Here is an 11,330-nt window from a genome sequence, read left to right as displayed (position 1 = left end):
TTGGGTTTTTGATTTAGAAATTAGGATAACAAGAATTTTTATAGATAGATGATTATTTTTTCAGATATTTTCATCAATATGTAATATTTTGAAATAATTTTCTTAAGAACTAATATTTAGGAAAGTTTTCATTTTTAGACAAATATCATAAATTTGGGTTTGTGATGTTATATTTTGAAATAATTTTCTTAAGAACTGATATTTAGGAAAGTTTTCATTTTTAGACAAATATCGTAAATTTGGGTTTGTGATTTATAAATTAGGATAACAAGAATATTTGTGGATAGATTAGTATTCTTTCATAATTTTTCACCAATATGTTATATTTTTAAATAATCTTCTTAAAAGCTGCTATTTATAGAAAGCGTTTATTTTTTTAGAGAAATTTCGAAATTTGAGTTTCTGATTTAGAAATTAGAATAACAAGAATATTTGTTGATAGATAAATATTCTTTCAGGGTTTTTTTCAATAGGTTGTATTTTTAAATAATTTTCTTAAAAAACAGCTATTTTTGGAAAGTTTTCATTTACTTAGCGAAATATTGTAGATTTGAGTTTGTGATTTAGAAATTATGATAACAAGAATATTTGTGGATAGTTGAGTATTCTTTCAGAGTTTTTCATCAATAGGTTGTATTTTTAAATAATTTTCATAAAAACTACTATTTTTGGAAAGTTTTCATTTTATAGATAAATATTGTAGATTTGGGTTTGCGATTTAGAAATTATGGTAACAAGAATATTTGTGGATACTTGAGTATTCTTTTAGAGTTTTTCATCAATATGTTGTGTTTTTAAATAATTTTCTTAAAAACTACTATTTTTGGAAAGTTTTCATTTTTTTTTAGATTTGGGTTTGTCGTATAGAAATTAGGATAAAAAGTATATTTGTGGATAGTTGAGTATTCTTTCAGAGTTTTTCATCAATAGGTTGTATTTTTAAAAAATATTCCTAAAAACTGTTATTTTTGGAAAATTTTCACTTTTTTAAGAGAAATATTGTAGATTTGAGGTTTGTGGTTTAAAAATTAAGATAACAAGAATATTTGTGGATAGTTGACTATTCTTTCAGAATAATTCATCAATATATTGTATTTTTAAATAAATTTCTTAAAAATTGCTATTTTTGGAAAGTTTACATTTTAGAGAAATATTGTAGATTTGAGTTTCTAATATAGAAATTAGGATAACAAGAATATTTGTTGATAGATGAGTATTTCATTAGATTTTTTCAGATTTTTTCATCTATATTTTGTATTTATATATATATATTTTTTAAAACTGCTATTTTCGAAAAGTTATCAATTTTGAGGGAAATATTGTAGATTTGGGTTTGTGCTGTAGAAATTAAGATAACAAGAATATTTTTGGATAGTTGAGTATTCTTTCAGAATTATTCATCAATATGTTGTATTTTTTAAATAAATTTCTTAAAAACTGCTATTTCGAAAAGTTTACATTTTGGAGAAATATTGTAGATTTGGGTTTTTGATTTAGAAACTAGGATAACAAGAATTTTTATAGATAGAAGATCATTCTTTCAGAATTTTTCATCAATATGTTATATTTTGAAATAATTTTCTTAAAAACTGATATTTTGGAAAGTTTTCATTTTTAGACAAATATTGTAGATTTGAGTTTGTGATTTATAAATTAGGATAACAAGAATGTTGTGGATAGATGAGTATTCTTTCAGAATTTTTCATCAATATATTGTATTTTTAAAAATCTTCTTAAAAGCTGCTATTAATGGAAAGTGTTCATTTTTAGTGAAATTTCGAGATTTGAGTTTATAATTTAGAAATTAGAATAAAAAGAATATTTGTTGATAGATGAATATTCTTTCAGAGTTTTTCTTCAATAGGTTGTATTTTTAAATAATTTTCTTTAAAACTGCTATTTTTGAAAAGTTTTCATTTACTTAGCGAAATATTGTAGATTTGAGTTTGTGATTTAGAAATTAGGATAACAAGAATATTTGTGGATAATTGAGTATTCTTCCAGAGTTTTTCATCAATATGTATTTTTCAATAATCTTCTTAAAAGCTACTATTTTTGAAAAAAAATCATTTTTTTAGAGAAATATTGTAGATTTGGGTTTGTGGTTTAGAAATTAAGATAACAAGAATATTTGTGATAGTTGAGTATTCTTTCAGAATTATTCATCAATATGTTGTATTTTTAAAATAAATTTCTTTAAAACTGCTATTTTTGGAAAGTTTACATTTTAGAGAAATATTGTAGATTTGAGTTTTTGATTTAGAAATTATGGTAACAAGAAATAGCCCTGGGACGGATCCGGATATCCGGGAAATTTAGGGTATCCGGATCCGGATCCGTCGGATCCGTGGATTTAATATCCGGATCCGGATTCGTGGTTTCCGGATATCCGGGTTTCGGATATCCGTCTCGATAATCTATTATCCGCGGATATCCGGATCTGGATCCGGATCCGTCAAAATAATTAAAAATAATTTTTTTAACAAAAAATACTAATTTTTTTAATATAATACATAAATTAAATATTTATAAATATATTTATATATGTTTATAATATTGTAAAAACTAAAATATAATATTATAAGATTAATTCATGTATAAATATTAATATATCAAATATAAATATTAATAAAATTTAAAAATTTAATGTATTTTAAAGAATAGTGTTTGATAGTTAAGTATTCTTTCAGAGTTTTTCATCAATATATTGTATTTTTAAATATTTTTCTTAAAAGCTGCTATTTTTGGAAAATTTTCATGTATTGGAGAAATATTCTTGATTTGGGTTTTGTGATTTAGAAATTAGGATAACAAGAATATTTGTGGATAGATGAATATTCTTTAATAATATTTCGTCAATATGTTGTATTTTTAAATAATTTTCTTAAAACTCCTATTTTTGGAAATAATTTTCATTTTTTTAAAGAAGTATTGTTGTATTTCAGAGTTTTTTAGAGTTTTTGGAAAACCACATTATAACAGTTCTAAAACCCAAATCTAGAATATTTCTCTAATAAATGAAAACTTTCCAAAAATAGCAGTTTTTAAAAAAATTATTTAAAAATACAACTTATTGATGAAAAACACTGAAAAAATATTCAATTATCTACAAATATTCCGGTTATCCTAATTTCTAAATCAAAAACCCAAATCAACAATATTTCTCTAAAAATGAAAACTTTCCAAAAGTAGCAGTTTTTAAGAAAATTATTCAAAAATACAACATATTGATGAATAATTATGTAAGAATACTCAACTATCCACATATATTCTTATTATCTTAATTTCTAAATCACAAACCCAAATCTACAATATTTCTCTAAAAAAATGAAAACTTTCCGAAAATAGCAGTGTTTTTAAAAAATATATAAAAATACAAAATATTGATGAAAAAATCTGAAAGAATACTCATCTATCGATAAATATTCCTGTAATCCTAATTTCTAAATCATTTAAAAATAGCATTTAAATGATGGCAACCTGATCATGCATTGCTTGCTTCTTTTCTGAATGTTAACGAGTTATCTCCTCTCTTCTTAGTTTTAAAGTTAATGGCACGATCATCCTCTTGCTTTGGACAACAACTAGTAGCATTTGATTAGTAGCATTTGATCTGCTGTCTATTAGTCTCGAGTCAAAGAATTGGTCTCTAGAGATAAAAGAACTGTTACTGTGTTGTTTTGATGCAAAAGAAGTGTGGTAATGTCACTACCAATTGTACCGGCTGGTTTAGTTGTTATTGATTTTTAAAAATGTATTCTCTTGATGAAGCTACGATGTGGTAATGTCACTACCAAACGTTTAGTTTTAAAGCAGAGATGTTTTCGACTTATCGCTGCCCTATGGTGTTTTGAAATTATTTGTGTTTCTCTTGATGAAACTAAGATCAAATGTTCACAAGCTGTGAGATTAGACGAGACATAGCCAGCTTAATGACACCTTCGCCGGACCTTGTTCACCTCCGTCTGGCCAAAGTCACCGATCGAAAACCCGAATTTATCGAAGTATGCGTCTATCTGGATAGAAATGCATTTATTGAGGCGAAGTTTACTTTTTAGATCAAGTAGCTCGATCGTTTGTATATAGTCTTTGAATTACGTAAAGCGCTTCACTACAGAGCTATGTTTCATTTTGGAGTGCTCAGTTATATATTGCTGTTCAGAGCTTGACCTTTAAATGTGTCTTGTGGCGATAATCTCTCTTTCAAGCAAGGCAAATTAGTACGGAAAACATGACTAACATTCGCAAACACTAGGTAAGATAGAACAGAAGAGGTCTTCACAAATGCTTTTGTGGTTTTGAAAGTGGAACCACAAATGCTCCCTGTAAACAGAAGTATGTTCCCTTTGACCTACTTGGAAACAGCTCACAAACCACCAGTTTTGCTTATACTTGTCTGTGACTGTGATTGTAACAGAAAAGTTAGGCAAACATTTCAATCAACTCCTATATTCACGTAGTTTGTTCTGTCCTTTTTTGGACAGCCTACTGGTGCATGAAGATATTTTGGAAGAAAAATAAACTGAGGTGACGTTAAACATCGTGTTACTTTGAATCTAGCGACTCTTATTTCCCCTCTCAACTTGTTTGAACTTTGAAACATACAAAATTAATATCATTTTGTAGACATTTGGTTTCTGCTTTTGTAAATCTTGTCGAGGAATGTTTTCATGAAACAGACAATGAATATTGTCATTGCATTATAGGAAGACTATATGTGATCAAAGCTAAGTAAAACATTGCCATCCTCACTACATGTTTACTTCAAAACGAGTTTTATCTTGTAAAACATTTTTCTTAAAGGATTTGACAAACTCTCTAGATGTGGTCTTTAATCTTTTTCGAAATATATTAGACTTTAGTGATTCTATCTAATGAGGATATTAAAGATTCCTTCACAATCCAGCTTGGAGGATAACAATGTAACGGGAAATCTAATGATTGCAATCCAAATTCAATGATCTTTCTTTAGTTAGGTATGTGTTGGGTCGGGACTCTTGACAAATGCTACATGCATACAGTATCAAACGGTGGAATCCATTAGAATGGAAAAAAGCTTCCTGGATTAGGGAAGAAGACAAAGCTAACCCATCCACATACAAGTTAAGTTGTCCGAAAACTCATACCAGCTTGTGATCATGAAAATGCTCTCTCCTTTTGTCATTGCCTCTCTGTCTATTTGCTTCAAATTCACTTGTCTCTCATTGCACATCACATAGTATCACATCATATACAATCATTCAAACCAATTCGCGAGAATGTGGCTCCTAATTCAACTAAAAGCTAGGTTCATGCTTATTAGGTGCATGCATGGATCACTGGGAGCAGTAAACAATGAGTTTTTTTGTACAAGTGAGATGGATTTTAGTAGTTAACATTTACTAATTAGAGATTTGATAAGTGCATATATAAACAGTTGAAACGAGTCATAAGATAAGTGAAGTGGGCTCCATGTACAGACATAATTGGTGTTCTTGCTTTATTTCCATTTTAGTTAGAGACACAGGATAAATCTTCGAGTCTTGCCTTTTCTGAATTGCCCCCAAAATAGATGATAATAATTATTATATTGATTTGGTGAAATAAAAAAAATTATTATAATGATTTATATTATTGTTGTTTCTACGAGTCTGTGTCACATTTTCTGAATCTTGTATGTTTTTTTATTAATCGTACGAATAGACTGACAAGATTTAGTCGTCAACTGAAACTTTTGAATGGGTCAAAACTCAAAACTGTGGAAAGGCACACTTCATCTTCTGGTTTCTGTTGTAGATCACGTGGATTTCTGGACTCTTCTGCGAGGGGAACAGTTTACTGATATGCGGGGGTTTGAATGGTACTTTGTTATAATATTATTATCAAGTTGAATTTCATAATATTATTAGAACATGATTAACCCGGGATTTGGAGTTTTTAGCGAAAGTTAAAAAATTGTTTTTTAATTTTTAATTAAAAAAACTAAGAACCGGTTCTTAGTTTTTTAGTTAAAAATTAACAGTTTCTTAACTTCCGCTAAAAACTCCACTCAAAGAACTCCGGGTTAATCATGGTTTTAGAATGGTGTAACAGTATTACGATATAGGATATGATTGTTTTTGACTGTTGAGTATACTTTTAAAACTTACAAGTTAATTAATTCAAACATGTGTTACATTGTTTGAACATGTCGAATGTGCCACTGATTTTCTACAAAGACTACAAAAAAAGTTACAAAGCATTCGAGCATCGGTAGACAGAGCACCAGTGTTTTTCTTTTGTATTAGTGTTTCTGAGTTTGTTTTTAATAATTAGTCGCACTTTACTAGCAAATAAAGTTTGTGCTTTTGATAATTACAAGCTACTTTAATCGTTTCAGTGACATATTTAAGCTTAACTTTCATGCATGGAAAAGGAAAGCTACACACTTTCATGCAGCTGACACTCATCATGCTTCCCATGGACTCTTAAGATTTTCAACGAGATTTTCTTCCACGCGGATTTTTATTAATCTTTGTTAATTAGTCGGGATATAGCACAATATGAGCTTTTATTTTTAAACAAATTTTAGTTTTTTGTTGTTGCTAAAAGTGTAGAAAATGTGTAGTTTCTGAATCTTATTTTCTTTCACAGTTTAAAGAGACCCATGCATCAGTAATTCAAATCAGTTTTTTAACAGGAAAATTACATGTAGTCAGAATTGGTCCTAAAATTTTGGGGGACTAAATAAACAATTTAGTAGGAATTTTTATTTATAAATATTTTAAACAGTTTAGAGACATCTGTTTAAGTATGCTAACTCTTAAAATTTTGGGGACTTTAGGTCAGTCGATGTTTAGCAAAAACAAAACAAAAAAACTCTAAAATTATTGGGGAATTTAGGTCAACGTTTGATGCTTTTTATTTTCATCACATTTTTGAGTTTTAAGACTAAATTTTACATTAACCTTAATAGATTCATGTATTTTCTACGTGAAAATTAAATTTCTTCGCCTTTATATAGTCTTAAAACTTTTTGAGTTGCAAATCATCCTGTAAAATCCAAATGATCCGTAGTTGAATTCGGAAACAAGGCGTAAAACTCAATTTTTCTTGATTTCCGTCTGGAACACTTTTGTTGCTGCAAGACCAATTGGATATGGACAACGGACTGGATATTTAATATGGTATGCTTGTAGCTAACGAACTTGGCTATCTCTAGAATAGTCGAGCTACAATTCAAATTACTAGGTTAAAGAGAAAAAGATCCTACAACTGGTGAAGTCAATCATAAAATTATATCAACAGCTCAGAGAAAATGGCAGTAAAGTAAGGTTTGGATATAATAAAATTTTGGTACGAGTGGAATGACTTTGGGTCTGAGAAATTATGGTTTAATATAAACATACAATTTAACTTTAGTTCTATCTTTTAGACTATCTAAACATGATATATCAAAAGCAGATTTCGCTTCTCGGCTAGTTTATATTATCAGATGTAAGTTTCTCCACACATGTCAAACAATTAGTTGCAATCTTTGTTTATGTTAATTTCAATAGAGTTGAAATTAAAAAAAAAATATAGTAGAGATAAGTTGAGAAGTAAATATAAAATCATAAATAGAAAACGTACGACTTTGTGAAACAAAACAAAAATCCAAAACAGTTAAAAGTTTGAAAGAGATGGAAAACAATTTTATGTTGTGAATTCAATGAACTGAATAAGATAATACTGAGCTTTCAGAATAAATCATTGAGTGTTTTCAAGGTACATCACTATATCAGTCGTTTAAGTTTCAAAGTCTAATTGTTATATTTTACCATTGTTATAGTTTGCCATATTCAAATTTTATATATCCTTTATTCTAATAATTATAAAACCTTCATAATATAACAAATTATATCAGAATTTTAACATTGAGCTGAATAAGATTTTATTTTTATTTTGGGTTAATCTATAGGAATTTTTTAGTTGACCCAAAAGAAAAGGAGGAAGCAAACTGAATAAAAGTGACTTTACAGCAACACTGGGGATCCTCTCTCTCTCTCTCTCTCTCTCTCTCTCTCTCTCTCTGAGGTGTTTCTTTACATATGTTTTAAAAAATATAGGTTGTTGTATTTGATGTAAAACCTAAAAAATCCATGTATTTCCCAGCAAATTTGTTGTAATCATAATTCATAAAGATACCATGCAAAATAAATATATGTCAAGACGTTACTCTTTTGTTTAATTTGTCTACCACGTACAGTACAGATAGAAGGAGGCCCATTTTTTGGGTCCAACTTTACATTCATATAAATCTTAAATGTAACCCCACAAAAAAAAAGAATAGCTGAAAGTATCTTTTAATAAATTTATTTCCAATTATAAAGATTTCAATGATTGTGAGCTTCTTGAAGTTTATCACTACAAGTGATATGGTCCCATTGATGATCCATTTGATATATTCCCTCTTCTAAAAATCGGCAGCCTGGGCGCTACGCGTTACTCTTCCGCCCCGATTTATGCCAAATCGGTTAAAAAAATTGGATATCCGATTTTTTCCGTCTAGACCGCCTAAATGACCGCCTAGCTATTTTTTATTATTTTTTATTATTTTTAATAATATTTTATTTATTTATTTGATCTAAAATTTTATAAATATCATTTATATTCATAATTTTGATGAAAATTACACTATATTAAATTTATATATTCTATTTGTGTGTTTTATACAATTTTAAACATGAAAATGTATTAATATTATTCACAATTAAAGATTAACATGTTTTATAACATAGTAAATAATCTAAAAATTCTACTCCGCATAATTTCCGATTAATCCCCGATTTTTTCTTTAGGCGATACGCCCAACCCGACCGCCCGACTAGCGCCTAGCGCGTTCCCGAACGGGGGATATATTCAAAGCCATAAATTAGATATTGTACGATTTTGGAGTGAGAAATATACTTGCTTTGAAATGTTTGAGCAGTGAAATGAAATTACATATAAATTTAACTTATAAGATATCAAATTTGCAATTTATTGTGATTAGTAACAATAACAATACATAAATGAATAATATATATATATATATATATATATATTTGTCAATAATAATTCATGTGATCTCTCTAGGCTCTAGATGATGAGTTAATAAATGCAAAAGTTATAAGAGTTTCTGGTTTTTCTTACACTGGTCATATTCTCAATTACATTATATAATATATATTTTTATTAATTATATATAATGATCAACTATTGTACCATATGCAATCATGATGAATATTTCACATATAACAATTCTACGATGTAACTATCTCCATAACATTTTAATTGATAGACGGTACTATGAAATTCGCGATAGAAAAATTCTTTCTGCAGCACACGACTACGACGAACAGATTTACTTGTAGCACTCCAAAACTTTCAATAAACTTACATCTTATAAAATGTAATATATTGTTTTCTATAGAACCGTTAGATTTTCCATATAGTACCGTACTCATAGAACACGAAATAATTGCAAAATGAATTTAGTGAGTTGAAAATTGGTTCAATTAGTACACCACTTTAACGTTTACTAATATCTTCCACTATATGTCACAAGGCATTGACGGAATAAAATCCATACTAAGAAAAAGTCAAAACAGATTACATCATATAAATTCAAATGCCTTCTCTGAATAAAAATTTTTTTTTAAAAAAAATCTGGTAACTGTAACTATTCATTTTCATATTTATCCATTACATAATATATCGGCAGGAAAACTACTTAGTAATTTTGTAGCATTAACACAGAAAGAACCTCAAATTTACCAAACTTCTACAAAAAAAAAAAAGCACAAATAATAATCTAAATAAAAAATAAAAAATTAGAATCTCATCATTTCTCAATGTCACCGCAAGTAGAAACAGATGTTCTTGAAGAAGAGAACTCAGATTCAGCCACATTGCTCTTCCTCGTGGTAAACGACTGCTTACAATGCTTAATAGCTCCTTCAATGGAGTTGTCAACCTCCGAGCTCGCGTTGCTGCTTCTCATCAGCGTCTGTAGATCCAAAGACCCGTTTGATCCAAAACTGAACGAAGACGAAAGCGACGACCTCGAGGAAGAAGACAAGGAAGAACACTTTGCTGGAGAATGTCTCTGTATTACACCAGAGAACGAACTCCTGTGACTCAATGGAGGATTTGAGTATTCTTGTTTCCCTAGTGGGTTCTTGTTTTTCGAGGATTTAGAGTTCTTGATGCCGATCTCTGATGAATCTGAGCATCCTTGTCTTGAGAAGAGAGATCTTATGTAAGCACGTGAGGCCTTGAGCTTCTTAGTTATCGATGACTGTTTAATCTTTTTGCTCTTTCCAAGATTCTCGTTGAGCTCGTCTTGGCCTCTTACTTCGATCTCGCTGCTACTGAATCTCCCTGGCAAAAATGCGGCGGCGCGTGGGGAAATCGGAGTATCTTTTGCGGCGGTGGAGGAGGAGGAGGATGCGAGAAGCTTTTGGACCATTTGGAGACGAGGAGGGAGGTGGAGAGGGAGGAGTTGGCCTTTGTAGAAGAGATCGTCGGCGGGACACGTGGTGGATTCTCCGGAAGCTACGGCGGAGGGGCACATTTGGAACTCGAACTCTCTGCTTTGCGGTGGCGAGGAGGTGACGTTGAAGCTGATGAAGCTTGAGGAGTGAGAAGTAGAAGAAGAAGAGAGATTGATCTCCATGTCTATGTAATCATCATCATAAGACATGACTTGTGTTCTTGTTTCAGGTTCATGCAAATCCATTAACTGTGTGTATGTAATTGTGTAAATGTGTCTGAAAAAAACTGAATTCTTTCTCTCTCTCTCTTTGTGTGGTTACTTAATTCAAGGGGGGACTGAGAGAACTGAAAAGAGCTCATGGGAGGTTGTGAGGAGGGAAAGAGCATCTTTTAAAGTGACATTTCTTCAATTTATTGTTATTTCTTCTTTTTTTTTTCATTTTTAAAATAAATAAATGCCTAGGTGGCTACTACTATTTTTTTTCTCTCAGTTTTATAACATTTGAATTTTTATACTTTAATTATGTAGTAACTAGTAAGTAAAGATTGTAATACATCCAAACTATGTAATTATTTTATCGTCGAAAAGATTTCCATTTTCTTAGGGGTTTCCTCATTTTGATATCACGATTTCAAACTTGACCGTTGTATAGACTTTTATTAATTAAAGAATATGTTTTTTTTTTGGAAAACTAAAGAATATGTTTTTAATTAATTAAAAACACATTAAACGAACATATATATATATGGGTTATTAAGTTATTACTGCAAGTCTACCTATATGATTGGTGGGTTCTACAATAGAGTAAAAACAGTATAAAAAACATAATGGGGATGAAACTATAACTTGTGAT

The 11,330-nt window shown here is 29.6% G+C and overlaps 1 protein-coding gene across 1 annotated transcript; it reads right to left on the bottom strand.

The window, feature by feature from the left end:
* Positions 1 to 9,687: 9,687 nt before the first annotated feature.
* LOC106328930 (probable membrane-associated kinase regulator 3) lies at positions 9,688 to 10,843 on the bottom strand. Its single transcript, XM_013767472.1, has one exon. It carries the CDS (start codon positions 10,718 to 10,720, stop codon positions 9,824 to 9,826), a length of 897 nt encoding a protein of 298 aa, XP_013622926.1. The 5' UTR covers positions 10,721 to 10,843; the 3' UTR covers positions 9,688 to 9,823.
* Between the last annotated feature and the right edge of the window lie 487 nt (positions 10,844 to 11,330).

Source organism: Brassica oleracea, chromosome C3 (assembly GCF_000695525.1).
Source record: "Brassica oleracea var. oleracea cultivar TO1000 chromosome C3, BOL, whole genome shotgun sequence".
NCBI lineage: Eukaryota > Viridiplantae > Streptophyta > Magnoliopsida > Brassicales > Brassicaceae > Brassica > Brassica oleracea.
Note: the sequence above shows the minus strand (reverse complement) of the source record. Positions and strands in the feature narration are given on the sequence as shown.